This window comes from Panthera tigris, chromosome C2 (genome assembly GCF_018350195.1).
Source record: "Panthera tigris isolate Pti1 chromosome C2, P.tigris_Pti1_mat1.1, whole genome shotgun sequence".
In the NCBI taxonomy this organism is placed as follows: domain Eukaryota; kingdom Metazoa; phylum Chordata; class Mammalia; order Carnivora; family Felidae; genus Panthera; species Panthera tigris.
Window position 1 is genome coordinate 111884981 of NC_056668.1, and position 23330 is coordinate 111908310.

At 39.1% G+C, this 23330-nt stretch overlaps 2 protein-coding genes across 21 annotated transcripts in view; one reads left to right on the forward strand and one right to left on the reverse strand.

The window, feature by feature from the left end:
• Positions 1 to 2625, forward strand: part of IGSF10 (immunoglobulin superfamily member 10) — a 78429-nt gene extending 75804 nt beyond the window's left edge. For both annotated transcript variants that reach the window (XM_042956812.1, XM_015539327.2), the window contains one exon: positions 589 to 2625. In XM_042956812.1, coding sequence (XP_042812746.1) covers positions 589 to 2497 — 1909 coding nt within the window. In that variant the 3' untranslated portion in view covers positions 2498 to 2625. The remainder of the gene's footprint in view (positions 1 to 588) is intronic.
• A 1897-nt stretch (positions 2626 to 4522) lies between these two features.
• MED12L (mediator complex subunit 12L) overlaps positions 4523 to 23330 on the reverse strand; it is a 333827-nt gene continuing 315019 nt past the window's right edge. For 11 of the 19 annotated variants that reach the window (XM_042956814.1, XM_042956813.1, XM_042956815.1 and 8 more), the window contains 3 exons: positions 20777 to 20863; positions 8999 to 9080; positions 4525 to 6364 (listed from right to left, as the gene is read on the reverse strand). In XM_042956814.1, the coding sequence (XP_042812748.1) occupies positions 6312 to 6364; positions 8999 to 9080; positions 20777 to 20863 (222 nt within the window). In that variant the 3' untranslated portion in view covers positions 4525 to 6311. Of the gene's footprint in view, positions 6365 to 8998; positions 9081 to 20776; positions 20864 to 23330 lie in introns of all 19 variants that reach the window. The other 8 variants (XM_042956820.1, XM_042956821.1, XM_042956823.1 and 5 more) reach the window with 4 other exon arrangements.

The window sequence follows — 23330 nt, forward strand, 5'->3', positions numbered from 1 at the left end:
ATAACTTCAGGGAGAAAAATAGCGTGTAACGGTTGGACAAAACGCAGAGACCACTTTTCCGCTGCCGCAAAGCACAGATCCAACAGCAGTCTTCTAATGAGTCTCACATTGACATGACATTTTCTTTCTTCATAACAAAGCATAATTTATTTTATAACCACATAATTCCGTTTTACTAATCTTTTTAAAAAATATAGTCTGGCATCTTTTCTGAGCAAGTATGCATGAAAGCTCTTTACTGACAGTCACAAGATAATCATTTGCTATGTAAAAATCATTCAATATGATGAAGGTCATGTGTCTAAGGCATCCAACATTTCTAGCATTCTCAGCATTGTATTTCTAAAATCACGATTGTAAAAGACATTTGAAGTCCATCTGAGAAATATTCTTTGCACTGTATTGTATCTGCTCGATAATTTTATCTTTCAGGAAATGGCTTACAAGACAGTCAATAAGCTAGAACTGATTTTAATTTCACTGCAACAGTTTAAGAAAATGTCCATAAAGCTAATCCTATGTAAATAAGGACAACTCTTTCACCCCTTGCTAATAGCTGCACACTCAAAATGTGTCTTCTCTCCTTAGAATGGGCAGCCGCATCCATGTCTATCCAAATGGATCCTTGTTTATTGGCTCAATAACAGAAAAAGATGGCGGTGACTACTTGTGTGTGGCCAGAAACAAAATGGGAGATGATCTGATACTGATGCATGTGAGCCTACGACTGAAACCCGCTAAAATTTATCACAAGCAACATTTTAAAAAGCAGGTATTTCATGGGAAAGATTTCCAAGTTGATTGTGAGGCTTCTGGCTCACCAGTGCCTGAGATATCTTGGAGTTTGCCTGATGGAACGATGATAAACAATGCAATGCAAGCCGATGACAGTGGCCTCAGGACCAGGAGGTATACCCTTTTTGACAATGGAACCTTATACTTCAACAAAGTTGGGATAGCAGAGGAAGGAGATTATACTTGCTATGCCCAGAACACTCTAGGGAAGGATGAAATGAAGGTCCACCTAACGGTCATAACAGCTGCCCCACGGATCAGGCAGGGTTACAAGACTAACATGCGAATCAAGGCTGGAGACACAGCGGTCCTTGACTGTGAGGTCGTTGGTGAACCCAAACCAAAAGTATTTTGGTTGCTGCCTTCCCATGATATGATTTCATTCTCTAAGGACCGATACACATTTCATGCCAACGCGTCTCTGTCCATCAACAAAGTGAAGCTACTCGATTCTGGAGAGTATGTGTGTGTGGCCCGAAATCCCAGTGGGGATGACACCAAAATGTACAAACTGGATGTCGTCTCCAAACCTCCATTAATCAATGGTCTGTATACAAACAAAACAGTTATTAAAGCCACAGCTGTGAGGCATTCCAAAAAACACTTTGACTGCAGAGCTGAAGGAACACCATTGCCTCAGATCATGTGGATCATGCCGGACAATATTTTCCTCACAGCCCCATACTATGGAAGCAGAATCACAGTCCATAAAAATGGAACCTTGGAAATTAGGAATGTGAGGCTTTCAGATTCAGCAGATTTTATCTGTGTGGCTCGGAATGAAGGAGGAGAGAGCATGCTGGTGGTACAGTTAGAAGTATTAGAAATGCTAAGAAGACCAACATTCAAAAATCCATATAATGAAAAAATAGTTGCCCAGCTTGGCAAGTCCACAGCATTGAATTGCTCTGTGGATGGTAACCCACCACCTGAAATAATCTGGATTTTACCAAATGGCACAAGATTTCCCAATGAACCTCGAATTTCTCAGTATCTGATAGCAAGCAATGGCTCTTTTATCATTTCTAAAACAACTCGAGATGATGCAGGAAAATATCGGTGTGCAGCAAGAAATCAAGTTGGCTATATTGAAAAATTAATTGTATTAGAAATTGGCCAGAAGCCAGTCATTCTTACTTATGCACTGGGAACAGTTTACTGTTTCAGTGGAGACTCTCTGTCCCTGCACTGTGTGTCTGATGGAAGCCCTAAGCCAATTATCAAGTGGACTACACCAAGCGGTTATATAATAGATGGGCCTCAAATTAATGGAAAATTCATATTGCATGAAAATGGCACCTTAGTCATCAAAGACGCAACAGCTTACGACAGAGGAAACTATATTTGTAAGGCTCAAAATAGTGTTGGCCATGCCCTGATTACTGTTCCGGTAATGGTTGTAGCCTACCCACCCCGAATTACAAATCGCCCACCCAGGAGCATTCTCACAAGGACAGGAGCTGCCCTTCAGCTCCTCTGTGTGGCCCTGGGAGTCCCCAAGCCAGAAATCACATGGGAGATGCCTGACCACTCCTTGCTCTCAATGGCAAATAAAGGGAGGACTCGTGGAATTGAGCCTTTTCACCCCCGAGGTACCCTCATCATTCAGAATCCCCAAACCTCAGATTCTGGGATATACAAATGCACAGCAAGGAATCCACTGGGTAGTGATTATGCAACAACTTATATTCAGGTAATCTGAAATGAAATAAAATTGAACAGAGTCAACACCTGGACAGAGTTTATTTTTTGGAAGAAGTTTAATCAAAGGCAGCCATAGGCATGTAAATGAATTTGAGTACATTTACAATATTAAATTCATAATGGACATGCAAAAAAAAAAAAAGACTTGTAAATAAATGCAGTATGACGGATAGTGATTTTGTTAATTGATCTCCAAACAAACTTTTAACTTAAGGCACTTTTATTTTGCCAACAAATAACAATGAACATTAAGGTAAAACTGTCCACCATAAAATAACAAATGGCTAACGTATCTGAATTCTTCATTCAAGAATGGACTTTTTCTCTTACTACCAGCTGCCTAGTGTCCACCTTCTATCAATGTTACAAGCATGGCACTAAGAAGAGACAATGGAAAAGATTAAATTTGCAGTCTTGATGTAAATTTATCATTTTGATGTGTGGATATTTTGTGGCTGGTTTAGAAATAGTTTAGTAAAACCTAGAGAAAATAAGCACTGTTTTTATTATGATTATTGTGTACACTGAAATTTTTCATTGATGGGGAATACAAAAATGTTTTAATAACTGCATTTAAAATAAAGGCAGCCTAACGTTTCCACAAGTAAAAAGCAACTTAACACCTACACTTCATAAAATGTGAAAAGGGGGGTTGATTACCTCTTTACTGAGATAAACTAATTAAAAAGCCTTCAAAAATACAACAAAACTTCTTTATCACTTCAAAATCTAACTCAGGCATCCTTGGTTTGGAACTCTTTATAAGGAAAATATTCTGAGGAGGAACCATTGCTTTAAGGAGCAAGTTATTTCATTAAGTGATAATCCTTTAGGGGAAAGGAAAATGGAAAAATCTCGATCTAAGACATAAATACATATAATGAAGTTTCATTGTACTTAAAATTTGATCAAACCTACATTAAATGTTGCTTTTTTGTAATTCAATGTGAATTGATTTGGGGGAACATGATTCATCTTTTTTTAATTCTAGAGGCTGGGATTTTCCAGCGTAATTTATTTTAAGTGGGGAAAAAAAGGATATGCCATAGGTCTTGCTCAGATACCTCAGCACACAAAACCAAGAACTATGTTAGCCCCTGCTGATTGTGTTTTCATCACACCAACTTTCAGCTGGCCCCACATAAGAGGGGGCCTGATTGCTACTAGCTCTGATGTTGGTACCCTGTGGCCACAGGAGGTCAAACATACTCATTCTCCCCATGACCTCCTCTACTTCGGGGTCAAGAGGAGTAAATAAAACGACAAATGTAAGCTATTAGGAATGAGAGTATGGTGTAAACAGGTATATTTAAGGGATTCTTATGGCCAATTTCAAAGTCTTATTTTTACAAGGCCTGGGGGGGCAGGCGGGGGGAGGGTCCTCCATCTTATCCTAAGATAATTTCCTATCTTACAAAGCAAAACCACCAGGTTCTGGCAAAGGATACAGCTTTCCCTTGTGATTTTAATGCAAATTAATGCATTTGCTAAAAAAAAACAGAAACCCCTTAGGATATAGGATTAAGTGGAAGGAAATATGCTAAAACTAGATTAAAAATTCCAGTTGCTCTCTTTATAATGCACAGGGGTAAACCAGGTTTTTCCTCAACCTTCTATAGAATCTGAATTACACCATAACTTAGCTTTGTCACCTGAAAAGAAAAGGACGCAACAAGAAAAAAGGTATACCCCACAGCTTTCATGTGCAAAATGATTATTAATAAATTAATTTCACTAACTTATGCAAACCATAAAGTGCATACAAATGCTATGCAATTATAACATTCTTGAAACAATATTACTGCTGTTTGCGATACTGAACTATAAAAATATATGGTTCAAACTGAAAATTGGCATTTTAAATACCAATAATTCTTGAAAAGAAAATCAGGACGGAACATGACTCACTCACTAGGCACAACATTCACATTTCGGTTGTTTTGCCAAGGCAATTATTATATGGATATATTACTTTGAAGAAAAATAACTTCATGAAATCTAAGTATGATTCTCAAGAGGAAAAAAAAAAAAACACAAAACCCCCAAAACCTGATATACAAAACCAGTTGAAATGTAAAGATCTGTCTTCCGAAAGCAGATAGAATATGTTAATTTAGTGAAAAGAATGGTCTTTAATGTTTTGGCAAAGTCTTTTCCAGCCCAGAGTAAACATGAAATGAGCAGGCTGGAGTGAATTATTTCACAGTGTACAAAGCAGTTCACATGGGTGCTGCCACAGCAAAGTAAGCGGACATGTATTTGAGGTCGTTTGCATGAGTCAAACTTTGCAATGAGTAACTCACCTAGGAAGATATAAATTATTTATATAATGATCTGCAAAAGAAACGCTCTAAAGTTGTTCTAGCTACGTTTTAAAAAAGTAGTTCTACGTGGTTTGCTCATTATAGACAAGTCTATTCACAGTATGCTCAACTACATTACATGTAAAATCATATGGCAAAGGAAAATGAATTAACACAAAACATGGGAAAATATCCCCCACATGTTTTAAAATGCCCTGCAATTTTCACATTCAAAATTTTATGCATCTAAATCTAAAAAAATATTATATGGAATACTCTTAAGTTACACAAACTGATAATAATTTACTGTATTTTTTACTCTAATAGGAGCAAATTACCACATACTTGAACAAAGTTAAAATAGTTACTATTTCTTTATAATAAATTTGATGTATAATTTACTTGTGCTTTTTGCACCAATTTATAAATACAGTATATGCAATACACAACCAAGACTGACACCAACATTAATAGTTAAATTCAAAATAGCAAATACTTACCATACAAAATAAACAGCAAATACACCTTTATGAAAACCAGAGCCTTCTGGACTTGGGGGCCAGATTCTCTGGAAACCACATCAAGTTTGAGCGCTGTGGAATCTCAGGCCAGCGGCAAGACTGTTCTCAAGATGGCATAAGGTTCAGGAGAACCAAGTGTCCTTTTTGCCAAATCTGGCAATAAATAATGGGAACAATTCCACTGTGGCTTGTTCGGGCCTTTAGAATTTTACATGTTGTACCTTCACAAAGACTCTGGTCAATGATCTTGTAACTGAAAACAAACTCGAGTACAGCTACTTCTAACAGGCTTCCACAGATCTTAGGGTGGCTCTCACAGAAGCCTGGGTTTAAGTTCTTGATCTAAGAAATTTAAGTACTAAGCAACAATCTGTTTCAGCACCTTTTGACCACAACAAAAGCAAAGAAAAATCCTACATAAATAAGAACGAAGTTTATAAAGTGCTTATGAAATTACAAACATTTCAAATTAGAGCAATGCAAATAGATGTCCATTTCACCATCACAGGTGAATGTAGAATAAATGGATTACTCTCCTGTCAAGATTGGACATGCCTTTCAAATCAGTAGTTTGGTCCAGCAGTTTGGGGAAAAAACAAAACAAAACAAACTACAAAAAAACCCTTCATCATTAATGAATACATGAATATTTTAAATCCACCATAATTCATTCTAGGAGATTCAAAAAAAAAAAAAAAAAAAAGCACCAATTTCAAAAGATCTGCTACCAAGCTCTTCCTTAAATAGGCCTGCAGGATCCACATTTTTATACCTGCTTTGAAGTTGAAAGTAACAAAAAAAACCCAAACCACACCTCCTCCTTTTCTCTTTGTTTAAATGCCTCTACATGAAATGTAGCACAAAATATAGAAAAACTTCAAAGAAAGAAAAGAACATAGGGACATTTCTAAAGATGACTGATGCATTAAATTTGATTTTCTATTTTTCAGTGCAAACATAAAACTTTAGGTCTTGTCCTCTTCCAGATTCAGAAGTGTGATGGATGCCCATAGGGAGTCACTCCTTGCTGTGGCTGGTTACCTAATGAGAAAAATAAATTCAAATAAAATTGCGGATGCAAAATTATACCACCGACAGACGCTACCCTCCTGTCACTGTTCTCAGTACCAGCTTCAAGAACAGGGGAACAGACTGGCCAGGGAGTGCACGCTAGCCCAGAGACCTGAACGGTAAGGTCTAAATATGGCAACTGAATTCATTCCACACAGACACCTGCTCTACGTCAGAGTCCTCCGCCTGCCAGCACAAAGCCTTGGGACTAACTGGCCCATCTAAAGTCTCTGTCTCTGAACTAAGAAACAACTCAGTACTAACATATGGAAGGACTCTAAGTATTGTAAAATGTTGAAAGTTCCCAAAACTTTAACACTGACATTATAGTGAGTGAGAGAAAAGTGGTGTGAAATGGGAAAATCTTCTGCAAATCGCCGTAAGATACATAAAAGAGAAGTGTACAAGGGTGTATACATGTGTGAGAGTGGTTGTGTGTGTCGACTCAAGTCTGTGCCTATGCATATGTGTACATGTGTGCATGCACACACACACACACACACATAGAAAAAGTAAAGAATAGCAGGGACAAAGTCTCCTACAGAGACTTAGAAACAGCTACTGCTGGGGTGCCTGGGTGGCTCGGTCAGTTAAGCATACGACTTTTGATTTCAGCCCAGATCTTGATCTCCTGGTTTGTGAGTTTGAGCCCTTCATCAGGCTCTGCACTGATGGTGCTGAGTCTGCTTGGGATTTCCTCTCCAACCCCCCCACCACCCCTTCTCTGCCCCTTCAACCTCCTTCTCTCCCAAATTAAATGAAAGAAAAGAAAAGGAAAGGAAAAAGAAAAGAAAAGAAAAGAAAAGAAAAGAAAAGAAAAGAAAAGAAAAAAAAAGAAAAGAAAAGAAAAGAAAAGAAAGGAAAGGAAAAGAAAAGAAAAGGAAGGGAAAGGAAGGGAAGGGAAGGGGAGAAATAGCTACTGCTTCCATAACTCTGGTGGGACTATTCAAATCCAAAGGCTCCATTCACGAGTGAGGATACAAAAGGAGCCATCTGGAGTTGTACAGTGTAGAGTTGAATGATGTGTCAGCAAAGTGGCCATTATTCCAAAGTGGCCATTATTCAACCAAGGAGGCTGGCATAACTGCTAATATGAGGGAGCAGAGTGTGTTGTGGTTAAGAGGTAGGCTCTGGAAGGAGACCATCTGAATTCAAGTCCCAGTTCTGCCCCTTACTTTTAGCTGAATAACTTGGGCCAATGAGTCCAACTCCCTCCTCTAGAATATAGGGATAGTACTACCTAAACTCACAGGGTGGTTTTTAAGGAATTAAGTGAATTAATATATGTGAAGTCACAACGCCTGGGGCCAAAACAAGTGTTCCGTAAATGATGGGTTAAAACGAAAATGAGACCTGCATTTCATGAGTTCTGGGAAACAGGAAATAGAGGTAGATATGCTCCCAAAATAGGTGATACTGCATAAAAACCATAGGTACTTATTTCTAAAGAGAAGGAAAAAAAACCCTAAAATATAAGCATGTTGTCTCTGTGCTAAAATTTTACTCTCTCTTTAGCCAAGTGAAAGTAGGAACTCTTGAATAAAACAATAAAATTTTAACCTCACATTTGTTTAATAAACCACACCTATTACACAGTAGTTGGAAAAGAAGACGGATTTAAACGATTTAACAAATTAAATGAGGCTAAAAAAGGCAAATATTTTTAAAGGGAAAAAAAGCAAGGTATATAAAAGGGGTACTCCCTCCACCAGGAAATCAACACGGACAGCAGCCAGGCAGAAAGTTAAGACGAAAACCAAGTTGCTCCTCAGTCACAAACTGACCCTCCTCCTGACATTATCCTCCCGGAGTCACACAGCTGCCTTTAGGACTAGCTGGTCTCTAATCTGTCTTGAAAAGGACACAAACTGAGACCCAGAACAAACTGCCAGTCCCGACAGAGCTGGCCCCGGAATTTAGACTTAACTTCTGGGCCAATAGTCTTTGCATCACAGGGGTCTGGCTCCCATTTCTAAAAATATTTCCCATCCTGTGATGGCAACACATGGGTGATTCAATTCATGGGAGCACACTGCCGACATCTAGGTGAGGTGTGGTGAAATGAGTTGTTGGAACTGCTGTAGAGAGGCAGCACAATTAAACAAACAAAATTCACACCAGCAAGGCAGGCAGGGATTTCTCTGCCCTGTTATCAGGAAGGACAGGATGGTGCAGTGGCAAGAAGAGTCACAGTCTCAGTGCTGGCGCTCCTCCAGATCAGACTTTGGGGGGCCACCGCACCTCCTTCATCAGCACACTTGAGGGCATCAGCCAAGTTCTTCTCCGAACCTTCCGGCTTGATAAAAAAGGGTACCTGCAGTTCTGCACGGGTTTCCCAAATGCAAAGAAGCATTTCTGGGTTCAGATGGAAGCAAGAGAAAACATCTCTGAACTCGAAAAAAGATCGGGGCTTTTCCAGGGCAGGGGGGAAGCATTTGAACCAGATGGAACCCCAACAAAAAAACAACCAGCCTGGACTAAAATGAAGATGAAAACGGTACCGAAGGAAGACAGTGCAGATTTTGCGGAGACACCAACTTGTGTTTTGCCTGCTTGTTTTTAATCTCCGGGGAGCCATCTGTTCTGTGATGCAGGGGTACTTACTAGAAAGCTGCTTCTGGAGCTGCCGCACCAGGGCGGCCGTCTGTTGCTGCTGCTGGGTCTGCTGCAAGCCTTGCCTGGGAAACTGTAATTGCAACAGAAGATAGGAGAGAAATCAGCCTGTGGCGCCTGTCACAGACGAGAACAGAGACTCACTCCCGGGGCCGATCTGTAACATACCTTTCACGCTTTGAAGATCAAAGTGCCATGTCCAGTGGGCATATACTACTTTTCATCTACACCCTGATGTACACCTGGAGAACATCTCAAGTGCCAATCCATTCAAGATCCCACTCTCCAGCTGGTTACCAAGCATTTATTTGAAGAGGCTTGATGAAGGAGTGGCCCAGGGGTGGCCCAAGAGGTCAAATGTCCTTGTTATCTTACCCTTCACCAGTTGGCCAGTTACTATTATGATATTATAAACCATTTTCATTGGCAACATGAAAGTTCCCAGGCTGGAGGATTTGTTCAAGCACCACAGGCCTTGCCTTGCACAGATAGAGACAAGGATCTGGTGAGACAGCAGTGCCCTCCATCCAGGATTCACTGGGGACTATGTCCTCCCATGGGATGCAGGATGAAGGGCAGGCAGTGTTACTATTTTCCTTGATACAAAGCGGGAAAAACAGCACCTTGCCAATTTTTTTCTATTGCCCAAAACGAGAGGGAAAAATAAAACAAAATTCCACCTTTCATTCCTGTGGAAATGTTAGTAAACTAAAAAGTGGTTACTATTCTATTCAGTGGTTTCTAGGTTTATTTGGAAATATTACCGTATTTAACAAAACCTAATATGCTACTATGTACTGAGAAATATTCTAGACATCGTAGGTATACATTAGCCCATTTAAGCCTAATGAGGTACTACCTATCCTCAATCACTTATCCAAAGTCCTTGCATTTATGATTTACTATGACACATCCGTAATAGACAGACTAAGCAAGGCCCAGGACAGTACTACATAAATCACTCAATATCCGCACCAAAACACGCAACTAGTCCTATCAGGCAGGATAAATGAAAAGAGATCCTGTCTGGTTAGGTCAGCATTTACAACCAAATGGGTTCAGGTCAGTTTTTGCTGTTCCATGAGTCATAAATAAAATAGCCGTTTCCATTTCAAAGTAAAATATCAGGTGTCTGGGTGGCTCATTTGGTTAAGCGCCCCACTCTTGATTTTGGCTCAGGTCATGATCTCATGGTTCGTCAGTTTAAGCCATACATCGGGCTCTGCACTGACAGCATGGAGCCTGCTTGGGATTCTCTCCCTCCCTCTCTCTCTGCCCCTCCCCCAACTCATAAGCAAACATTCTCATAAAATACATAAACTTTAAAAATAAAATTTCAAAATTGCTTGAATTTTAGAAATGAATATAAGGGACTGTGAACCTTTACTGCTACTATTCTCATTTAGAGATGAGGAAATTGAGGCTCCAAGGTGTTCAGCCACTCACCCATGTTTCCTGTCAGAATTGGGGCAGGGATTCAGACAAAGCTTTCTGGATTCAGAACTTGTTATTTTAACCACGATCCGGTGCTATCTTTAATTGGGAATACTAGCTTCCAAATATTAATTTACTTGGAAATAATCACAGATTCTAAATGGTGGGCTGCAAAGGTGTCTAATCTTAACTTCTTATTTGATTAACATATTGAGGTACATAGTACATAAATATTTAACATTTATTCATTCAAAAGATGCTTAGCTGTCTTCTTTCATGTTCATTTAAAGTCTGTTCCAGGACCCCCCGGGTGGCTCAGTCAGTTGAGCCTCTGACTTTGGCTCAGGTCACGATCTCATGGTTTGTGAGTGTGAGCCCCACAACGGGCTTACTGACATCAGCGTGGAGCCCGCTTTGGATCCTCTGTCCTCCTCTCTCCCTGCCCCTATCCTGCTCATGCTCTCCCTCTCTCAAAAATAAACAAACACTTAAAAAAATAATAAAATCGGGCACCTGGGTGGCTGAGTAGGTTGAACGTCTGACTTCAGCTCAGGTCAGGATCTCGCAGTTCGTGAGATCAAGACCCGCGTCGGGCTCTGTGCTGACAGCTCAGAGCCTGGAGCCTGTTTCAGATTCGGTGTCTCCCTCTCTCTGCCCCTTCCCTACTCATGCTCTCTCTTAAAAATGAATAAATGTTAAGAAAATGTTTTAAAAATAATAATAAAATCTACTCCAAATAGAGTAATTCCTAGAATGAACCATGGTAGTCCATCTTCTCAGAATCTTTATTTTGAGGAGCCTAGGCAGGAACTAATACTTAGGAAGCCTGTGTGCAGTGTGCATGGGTGTGTGAGTACACATGCACACGTATAGGAAGATAACAGGTGTTCTGCTGGGTGGCCTTAAGAGATAATTATTCTCCAGGGAACCCCATGACTATTGGGGGTACCTGCAAAGTCAAATCCATTTTCATAATAATACTAAGGCATTATTTGTTTTTGCTCTCTTTGTCTCAGGAGTGTACAATGCAGTTTTCCAGAAGCTATATAATGTGTGATATTGCAACAAACAGTATGTTTTCCATTTATCCAGACATTTAAATAGAATTCAAAAATGTAAACAATGTCATTCTACTCACTTTATATTTTGAAAAATACTCATATTTTTATTATTCATTCATTATTCATAAAAGTGTTATTTCTGGTTAATATGTAATGAGAATTTTAGAATATATTACCAAATGTTAGTAATATTTCTATTTTAATTTCTAATACAACAAATATTAACAGACACATAAAAGCTCTTTGGGTCCACAGTCATTTTTGAATGAGAAGGGGTTCCAAGGCCAAAAACTTTGAGACCAGCTTCCTCAGGCCCCCAGAAGGAAGTGGTGGGACAGGTCTCCAATCCAAAGTGCCTTCAGTTGTAGTGTTTTCCTACATACTTCTCTCAAGGCCACTCTGATACTAATTTTTTTTAATTTTTTTTTTTTTAACGTTTATTTATTTTTGAGACAGGGAGAGACAGAGCATCAACAGGGGAGGGTCAGAGAGAGGGAAACACAGAATCTGAAACAGGCTCCAGGCTCTGAGCTGTCAGCACAGAGCCTGACGTGGGGCTCGAACTCACGGACCGTGAGATCATGACCTGATCTTTCCTTCATTGCTATGGCATTCAACAAACAAGTCAACAAACAGCCGCTTAACCGACTGAGCCACCCAGGCACCCCTCTGATACTAATTTTAATTTGCTTTCATCTGTATGTGAATGTCAGCAGGCAAGACTTACAATTTCCCTGGGCCCTGGAGCACTTTCCACCAGGGAAAGAGAAAGTGCCACCGGTTCCCACAGAAACCTCACTGGTGAGTGTTTCAAATCAATTCACCGAGCTTCTGCAAAAAACTGGCTGAAGAATGTCAAGCCATCAGGGGAAATTTGAAGAGTCACCCTAGTAGGCTCTTCCCCTTTCTTCCTGAATTAGAGTTTCTGGGGCAAAAGTGCTAGATATTTGCATTTGCAAATCGTTCCCCTAAGTGGTCTGATGCTTGGCTAGATTTCAGAACCATCCCTGAATTAGGAACTGGAACTTTTTAGGACACACATCAACGTGGATCAGTTGAGGTTTCCTAGGGGTTCTAAAAATCACAGTCTGTGTACGTTTAAATCCTTTCCTGCTTAAATCTGATAAAGAGGAAAGATTTTTCTAGACCCTATCCGTACAGGTGATGATCATGGTTTTGTTCACCTCTGTGCCTCTGCAGATGTTAATCCCTCCTCTAGAAACCCTTCTTTCCCCCTTCATCCTACCCTATGTGCTCCTAAAAATCTGCTTGTCCTTCAAAGATCAGCTCAAGTGCTCACCTACTCCCTTGGGAATTTGAAGAGCGAATCACTGCTCATGTATCCCTAGTACTGTGGAGATGCCTTTATTATCATATGTGGTGTCATGTGACAGTCGCTTCTCTCCCTAGTTTTCTGGATTTTGCTCTTCTTGGGGGCAGCGTGCTCTTGCTGCAACCACAAGACAAAGCACAGAGCTCAACAATGTCGGTCAGGTATAGCCAACTAACCAACAGGACATAACTACTCTCCACTAAACACATTCTCTGATGAACTCAAAAAAAAAAAATTTTACCATTTTATTATGATGTATTCTGACTAATCCCTAAATCCCTATTTTGACAACACATGCTTATTCAAGAGTGTTTAATATTCCTGCTCAATCATTACTAAGGCACAGTACATATCTAAGTAGCAATTTCCACTTAAATAATTGTCATTGGATCGTTTTTGTGTCAGAAAAGCTGGCTTCTTTGGGCGTGTCTTTGCAGCAGCAGACACCGACTGGTCGTAAGGAGCAGCAGGGCTGAAGAAAGAGTGCTGGGCCTTTCTACCCCCCCACAGCTGGTTTAGACACCGTATCTTCTGAACGGGTAATAAGTAGGTGGGGCTTTTTTTTCCTTCATTGCTACGGCATTCAACAAACAAGTCAACAACAGTTAACCAAATCCAGGCACATTTTTGGGTCCTAGGAACACCAAAGAGAGTAAAGCACGGTTCCTGACTCCTGAGAGCTACGTCCTAAAACCTGTGACCACACTATCAGTGAGCAAAAGACAAGGCAACATTTGCACCAAGGCAACATTTACTTGAAACCTGCACGGCCAACTGAGAGAGTCCAGTTTTAGGGTACTCTGATGAATGGAACACAACCTTTCATCAGTACCAGTTCCAGCACCAGTGCCCACGGCACCATGAGGGCCCCTCCACTGAGTGCCTGGCCAGAAGTACATGTGCTCCCATATTGCCATTTGCAAGGTGGCACATTCAGAAAGGACCAGCAGCAACAGATTTCAGACTACCAGGCATGGGACTTATTTGCAGTTTAGCTACTAACTTGCATGCAGCCATTTTTTAAAAATCTGTATATAGTTTTTAGTGGGGAAAAAATATATATATATATATCTGTCCTATTACCAGAAATCTCTCACATGTCTTCCCTATCCTTCATCTGGAAACTACTCCTCCTTTCCCTTCAAAAAGGAAAAAAAAAAAAAAAAAACACAACACAAAAAAAAATTCATGCAGAGGAAGGTAACATAGCTCAATAAATTTCTCTGACCTACTTTTTTCCATTTGAAAAGGAAAATAGTATCTGGCTAATTTAAAATTCTAGAGGCATCTGGCTCAATGTCTCTGAATGGAGCATATGAATTTTTTGAAGACTGTATGACAATTTCACACATGATGTTTGGCTACAAAATAATGCAGTTAAGTACTGCTGCCATTATGCAAATTTTCATAAGGCATTATATTCAATTCGATACTGACACAAAGATCAATCAGTTTAAATAAAGCCAACTTTTTAAAGCTTTGTATTAGCATGTTTTCCAGGCCACCCAACTAGGACACTCTGAGTTTAAGATGAAAAGAAATGACACGGCAGGATGATGCAAAGTTCACTTTCTTAAAAGCTAAAAGCAGTTTTAAAGAAAAGATCACAGCCTGTTAACATAGTCCATCAAGAGTTAATTTAATCGTCATGACTCAAAAGCTTACTGAAGCTATTTTTCAAGTCAAGAACGATAATTTAGGTCAAAACCAGAGAGGCCAAATATAATCTTCCAGCGAGGGTGCTCAGCCTTTCTTTCCAGGTGCTCTTCCCTCAGCAAACACAAGTCAGCCCAAGACTTGAGCAAGCGGGTAACAATACAGGCATGGATACTAAGCTGACACCGCATTTAATCTGTAAGCACAGGCCTTTCTAACACTTCCTCTTTTCACAGAAAAGCTGTTTCCAAATGATGCTTTTTGAAAAAGTACCAATTTCTGTTCTAAGTCAGTTTTGACTCCTAGGGTCACTTTTTATAGCAGTGACCAACTTGCCTATGTGGGTGCTAACAATCACTGTGCCGCACGTCCCAGCAGCTGCTGTCAACCAGGGGGTAGTCAGCAGTCAAAAACTCCTACGGCCTTCCCAGTTCTGCCACACTCAACCTCCTGCCCATCAAGGCTTCCCAAGCTTCTCATCCTCTTCCTGACCTCTGTGATGGGCTGAATTACGCTGTCTTGAAAAGCTTTGCTGGCACCGTAACCCTCAGGACCTTACTTGGAGATGGGGTCTTTGCAGAGGGTAATCAAGCTAAAATGAGATCATTAGGATAGGACCTGATCCAATGTGACTGGTGTCCTTATAAAGAAGGGAAATTTGGACATAAACGCACACAGTGAGAGCGTCATGAGAGGACGAAGGTAGAGATCATGTCTGTTTCGATGACCAAGGAATGCCAAAGACCATCAGCAAACCACCAAAAGCCAGGGGGAGACTCCTGGAGCGGATTTCTCCCTCATGGCCCACAGAAGGAACCACCTCTGCGGACACCCTGATCTTGGACTCCCAGCCTCCGGAACTAGGAGGTAACACACTTCTGTTGGTTAAGCCCCCCAGTGTGTGGTGCTTTGTTTCACGAGCCCTAGCCAACAAACACAGCTCCACCAGTACTTCTGCTTCTGCCATACAGTGCCATTGCTCAACAGCTTCCTGGGATTCTAAGCTGTCTGGGGGCAGGGAGCATGCTACGTACTTCCTTACTGCGCTTATGACCTCTGGCCCAGAGCCGGCCTCTTCTGTCCACAACGACTAAGCACTAGCTGAACTGACCCGTGAATGTCACCAGATAGCAGTAGGACAAGTCATTGAGAGGATGGTGGCTGGGCTACCGGTACCACTTCTCCCCTGTGACTGCACGAATCAGAACTCTGAATGAGTCAGAGCTGGCTTCTCTTCAACAGCCAGCTTACTGCTCAGTCTCCAGCAAAGAAACAATATAAAATTTTAAGAAATACAACTTTTTTTCTTAATACTGTTAAGGCTTTGTGCTACTGCTGTTCTGAAGATATGTAATTAGAGGTAACTTTCTTCCTATGCTTCTACTTTCCTTCATTATAAGAAAACCAAAAAGAAAAAAAAATATATATCAAAACACCCCTAGCAGCATTATTTTTGAAATTGGAAACAATATCAGTGTTCGGCAGTTAAGTGGGGTGTTAAGCAAATAATAGCAGAAGAATATAGCTGACTTCACAGCAATATAAAATTACAAACATGCAGACTATGTTAATAAACTTAAAAGTATATATATGGAAGCCAAATGAAAGTACACTGAAAAAAAGAACTAATTACAACAATGTAAAACTCTAAGTTCGTTGACATCCCTTTAAAACTTCTAATCCTGAAATCTGTCACTCTAAGTGGTATTCAAAATTTCCTAGCCTATCCTGACTTATGACATATACAATAGTTCTGCATATGTACAAATAATTGCTGTCTAGATTAGAATATAGTGCTCTAAACATAAGACCCTGTGCTTCCAAGAGAACTTTTAAAAAAGACTTCAGGTAGAAAGAAAGAAAAGAAAGAAAAGAAAGAAAAGAAAGAAAAGAAAAGAAAAGAAAAGAAAAGAAAAGAAAAGAAAGAAAGAAAGAAAGAAAGAAAGAAAGAAAGAAAGAAAGAAAGAGGCTGAAAAAGCTTGCTGTGAATTACACTATCCATGAAGACTGTTTTTTGTTTCTCTGGAATTACTTTACTAGAACACAGTGGGGAAATATCATGGGCCACGTTTTGACTACTCTGCTCAATCCTTAGGATGTATTTATTTTCAGCTAGTGAGTGAAATATAATCCACTACATGAAAAACTTCAATACTGTCTCCTTAGAGGTTGAAACTGAATAAATGTGATATGTATTCTTTACACATAATAAATATATTAAATATTTATGAGACTTCTAGATGAGTAGAAAAGATATTAAATTCCCTTGTATTAGATATGCTTTATTTCTACTGGAACATGGGGATAGAGTCTCTTCTCAACTCTGTAAAAGCTGATCCTCTGCTTTAAATTATAATTAGGAAGTTTAAAGACAATTTCCAACCAGCCCTATAAATTTAACTTTGTGACAGAATCAAAATTTTTATTTTTTACCCTACCCAAAATAATCATTACATTTCAGGCACTTGATATCAATATCCATCTGTGTTTATATAACACAATTCTCTAAGAAGAAAAACATTTTATGCATTTAATTTTACATATTTCCTACATGCTACATTATAAACCAACTAAAATAGTGTTTAATAAGAGGGGGATGAAAGGCCAAAAAGAAAGGGTAATAAAGATGTTGTTATCTGCTTAGTTGCAGGTGTCCATCCAACTCAAGTTTTTCAAAATTATGAACTATTTTATAAGGACACGTGACCACAAATTGAAGTCAACATTTCTGACAAGTAAAACAGTCTTAGGATGACAGTTGTGCATCTGTGTGATTCAATATATGGATTTTAAATATGTGGAAAAAGTACAGAGTTTAAATATTAATACATTTAAATATGTAGACTTAATATCAGATTTTATTAAAATCTTAATTTTAATATTAATAAAAAATTTATTATATTTGTGAGCCACATATATGTGACTATGTCATGTATGTTTATTTACATATAGGAATTAAATGTCAAAAGCAGGTAAAAAGGTGTACTATCCTCCTGTGACATATTCAAAAGTAACTGAAGCAGTTGTACACTTAATGTTTGCTCCTCTGGTACACTAGGTACTATGCAATCAGTTTCTTATTAGCAATGGCTAGCCAAAGAAGTTATAATTCTTAAATTAATGGGTTCCTTATAATTGTCAATTAAGTGTTCACTTATGAATTTGCATGAAATCTCTGAAAATTTCTATTAGAGTTAACTTCCCCAGTTCTTTTCGGAAGCTTCTGTTGTTCACATGGGCATTATGGCATAAGAAGTCTTTGTTTTAAATGAGAAAGAAAGAAAGGTTAAAAATTTGCCAGGTCAACATCAAATATCCCAAATGCTCAACAGGATATAATTTGCAGATGTTATCATTTATTTCTTCGTGTTCTGTCAAAATATCACTGGAATGTTTTGTTGTATTTAGAAACAAAAGAGTGGGGCTACTTTAAGCTTTTTTACTGCCTGATATAGTAAGATGCCTGGTAGAAAGTGAATCTTTATAGTGGCAAATGTAATCTAATGGATGCCCTATGTAACTGTGGAATACTGGGTGAAGGGGGGCAAGAAGTTAAACTTTCCCCAGTGGCTGTAGATTTTAAAATCAAAGCATCAAATGTTAGGCTTCACAGTTAAACAATTTTATAAAGTTTATTTATTTTTTTGAGAAAGATAGAGAATGGGGGAAGGACAAAAGAAGAGAGGGAGACAGAGAATCCCAAGCAGGCTCCACGCTGTCAGTGCAGAGCCCGATGAAGGGCTCAAACTCATAAACTGCGAGATCATGACCTGAGCTGAAACCAAGAGTCAGATGCTTAACAGACTGAGCCACCCAGGAGCCCCTAGGCTTCATATTTAAAACACAACTTAGGGAGGGGTGTTTGGGTGGCTCAGTCAGTGGAGTGTCCAACTCTTGGTTTCAGCTCTGGTCATGATCTTGTGGGTTGTGAGATTGAGCCCTATGTCAAGATCTGGGCTGACAGTGCAGGGCCTTCTTGGGATTCTCTCTCCGTCCCTCCCCAACTCACTCGTGGGTGCTCTCTCTCAAAATAAATAAATAACCATTAAAAAAACAAAACAAAACATAACTTATAGAAACACAGAAAGACATATAGGGAAGAAGAGAAAGCTCTTCCTTAAATAGAATACAAACAGCTACATGCAGAAAAAACAAGAGTTATTAGCAAATCACCACTTTCAACTACCACAGTAAAATTTGACCAAGGTGAGGATAATTTAACAAATGCTGACATTAGTGGATAAAGGTCTGTGAGTAAAAGAACAATGAGACTGTATCAAGCTATCCCCGTAAATTATTTTTAACTACAGAAGAAAAATCAATTACCTTGTAGTGGAGATATCTATCATAGCACCTAAACACAAAGATTAAAGTAATTGCACCAGTGCTGTGTATCCTAATGTGACACCTGAGAAAGATACAGCACCACCTCTGTGATACTCCTGCCAGAAGTGCATGATCTGAATCTAATCATGAGGAAGTATCAGACAAATCAAAACCTGAGTTACACTCTACAAATTCTATGCACCTCAAAATGTCACTGTCACGGAAACAAAACAGAAACTGCAAGGACAAAAGGGGGCTGCAGAATCGATCCAGATTAAAGGTAAGTAAAAAGACATGAAAGTATGATCCTAGACCAGGAAAAAAAACAAAAACAAAACAAACAAACAAAAAAACTGGAGTAAAGAATATTATCGGTGCAAATGGCACAATTTGCAAAAGATGTATAGATCGTAGCATTGTATTGGTGTTAAATTACCTGATTTCACTAACTGCACCAAGTTTTTGTAAGAGAATATCTTGTTCCTAAAAGACCACAATGAAGTACTCAGAGTAAAGAAGCACAAGCCTGCAACTTACTCATGTGTACAGATCATGTGTGTGTATGTGTACGTGTGTATAGAAAGAATACAGAAAATGTGGCAAAATATTAATAATTAGTGAATCTGGGAAGAGGATGTATGGTAATTCTTTGTATTATCCTTTAATTCTTCTGTTAGCTTGAAATTACTTAAAAATACTTTATCTTGTTCTTGGGCTAGATGTTAGGGTGAGGTAGCAGTGTCCTATGCCAAGGAGTCCTTTCCACAACATTTGTAAGTCAGTCAACCGATCCCTGCTAATACAACTCTGATGATGAAGAATGTAGGCTGTGAATGTATATATATTGCCTCTACCTAAGAAAGGATTTTTAAGATGGATTGCAATAAATGTCACTTATACAGTAAACAAATAAATAAGTAAATGGAGCTAAAAAATGAACAAAACTGATTCATGATAAAGAAGAATTTCCTTAAAAATGGGGATCAAACTGGCCAAGGCCGAGGCTTGTAAAATGCATCTGAGATGTCCTTTTCCAGTTGCCAATGCTCCCTTATCAGTTCTATTTGGACACTATCCGTCCTTTACCATCTAGCTCTACTGATCTTTCTCTACCACAAAAGTTGTGAAAGCAACCATCTCTTTGTAACCCTGTCCTGAAAAGAGTCTACACCAGGATTTCCAAGGGTTCACTAAGCCAGCTTATTTTAGATTGTACTTGCACAACTCATGTTACTCAGTTACCTTCAGAACAAGCATTTACTTTTACAGATATTTCCAATATGTAGCAAGTGATGTGACCATTGATGGTAGTGATAAAAATTCTTCTTTTTACAACATACTTATCTACGTAAACTGAAAAAAAAGAAGCAATTTAAAGAAAAAAAATGCTTACGTAATAAAGCAGGGATATGGCATTTGTGAAAGTAAAGGGTGTTGTAATTATGGAAGTTCAGAAAACACTGATGCTATGCATTGGACATTTCATAATTTGACAAAGCTAAAGAAGTAAATTATGAGATTATGAATTACATGAAAATCTTATAGAAAATACCTGGCTGAAATCAGAGTTTCTTTATATCAGTAAAGATAATATTTCAGAAGGTACACTCCGTCTTTTTTGAAATTAAAGTAAAAACTCAAGATAACCTTGTAATAGATATACTAAATTATCATCTTAATACTGTTTAGAAAAAAAACTGCTGTCTCAACATAAATATTTTAGCCCATGGAAAAGTCTGAAAAAATTTACAAAGGAAAAATGGTGTGACTTACTGAACCCAGAATATTTATTTATACCTTTCTGGGAAAACAAACATACTATAATGATAAAGTTCTAGGGAACAATTCTAGGGTATATTCTGGCTACTTCAATTCTTAACAGTTTTATGGGACATGAAAAATGCAGCCTGCCTTTAAAGAAGAACCCCACATATTTGGTTCCACAACACTAGGCCTTACCAAAGGCTGCTGGGGCTGCATTGCTTGGAGACCAAGGGTCTGACTCTGGGGCTGCGGGGGCTGCTGGGGCTGGGGGGGCTGCTGCATCTGGAACGAAACAGGATTATACTTCAACAGAGGGGTTAATATATTCCGATCTCTTCTCTCCCCCTATATACCTTTTATCTAATTATCTTGTTGCGACAAAAATGATACACACCTTCCTCCTGCGTCTTTGTCTTAACAAACATCGTTCATTTTTCCAGGTCAAGACCTAAATTGGCTCTCCCCTGCAGCCTTCTTGGGTCAATACAACCCCAAGGATCTCTTCCTTCGGTAGAGATATACTGCCCTCTGCTGTCCAAGGACATCCTGCATACTTACTGTTTTGATGCCTTTCAGGTCATCGGCCTTTGCACATACTTTATCCTATCTCATACCAGCAGGTTAGACAAGGACTACTCAGTAATTACCTTTTTAGTCCCTATGACATCTGAACAAACTCTTGTAGTTTTGTTTTTGTTTTTGTTTTAAGAAAAATGTAGACCTCTCAAACAAAGGAAGACAGGAAGAGGAGGGGGGAGAAGAGTAATTCTTAAAGATTATAAATTTTTTTGGTGGGGGAGGGCCTGGGTGGCTCAGTGGGTTAAATGATTTCAGCTCCGGTCATCTCACAATTCAGAAGTTGAAGCCTGGCACTGGGACTCTCTCTCCCTCTCTCTATGCCCCTCCCCTGCACTCACTCTCAAAATAAATAAATACACTTAAAAAGAAAAAAGAAAAGAAAAAAAGAGTTTTTTTTGAGAGAGAGGGTTCAAGTGAGCAAGGGGCAGAAAGAAAGAAGGAGAGAAAGAATCCTTCAAGGAGCAGGGAGGGAAGGAGAGAGAGAAAGCGGGGCTCATGCTCATTGAAGTGGGGCTAGAGCTCACCCAATGTGGAACTGGAACTTATGAACTGTAAGATCATGACCTGACCCCAAAAGACTGATGCTTTTAACTGACTGAGCCACCCAGGAGCCCAAGAAAAAAAAAAATTTAAAGCAAGATGTTTATGTGAGATGTTCTGGCATAAGATACTAGCATAAAGACAAATTCTCTCAGTGACCAAGTTGGCTTAAATAAATGGCTCTTGGAAAACACTTCCAAGTCACGAAGAAACACAGACTAGGCATCCACTATGTGGGACACAGAGGAGAGGAAAATATTAATAGGTGGTTTGTCTTGGTGACTTTCAAAGTTTCCTCCATCCAGGCATTCATCATAATGATGACACTGCTGGACTTCTTTTCATCCTCTGCATTTCCAACTTGGTGTGCATACTATCTTCCAAATTATTTGTCTTCTTTAGGGCAAGGTAACAAATAGCTATTACCAGATGGTATTACCCACTAAGTGCCAATATTGGTTGATATGGAATCCTACCAGGGGGTCTGGGTAGCGTTGCTCCCAACTGGAACAATGCAAGTGGGACCAGGACTATGCTGATTATAATATAAAGCCAATTCTCCATTTGGCCCACTGTGAAATCTTTCAAGAAAAACCAACTTAACTTCATCATTATTAATTAGTTCCTTTACGGAGGTAGTCAGTCACCACAAACAAAGTATAATCCTGATGCAAAAGTAAATCCCTTTTATCTCCAGGGAATGTGTGGTAAAGAAAACATTACCAGAAGGGCATACTATGCTAATTGGGATAAAAAAGCACATATTAACTAGTAAAGAAAGGCTTTGAAAATCTGCAGCCTTGAAAAGCAATGTAAGACAGGAAGTAGTAAATAATGTAATAACTTTCTTCAGTGATTTGGAAGTGAGAAATTTAAAGCCGAGGGAAATATAAAAATAAATATCCGTCCTATAAAGTTCTGAAAATATATCCTCAGAACCTGAGACAAAATTATATAAGAAAATATCACTATGACTGTTCATAATAATATTATCAAATGAAAGCTTTCCTTATGAGGAACCATGTTGGAGGCAACAACTGTATAGTAAGTGAGGCTGCCATTTGTAGGCCACACTCTCCCTAAACCAATTACCAACTGTTATCAATTTTGTGATACAACTTTTTCTTCACATTTGAACGGGTAAAAGTTGGGATGCAACTAACGGCATTGTATAACTAATGATATTTTAGAATTATAAAACCCATTTTTCGGGAGGATTCGTGTCAGCTTCTGCCTATCACTTGGGAGTACTGTCAACCAGAATTTTTTGGGTCACACTGAATTCAGACCTCAATCCCACTTGAACTTGTGGTTCAAATTCTCAGGGGAGACGTTTTTTTCCCTCCAACCAGTGTCAAGGTTGAGACATGCGCATTACTTTACGGTCCCTTTCTGCACAAGTTTATTGAACTCATTCCAAGAGTATAGCTTTGGGTATCCCAGTTCTACTAGATTCCCTGTCTTTGGTGGTGTTTCTTCTTTCTTAATAACACACAAAATGTCAGTTGCATCTCAAGGTGAATTACTGATAAGAGTCCACCGCAGAGACTCATCAGATGATATCCAATCCAAAAACTTAGGACAAACTTGCTAATAATGAAGACAAATGGAACAGGTAAACATAAATAGC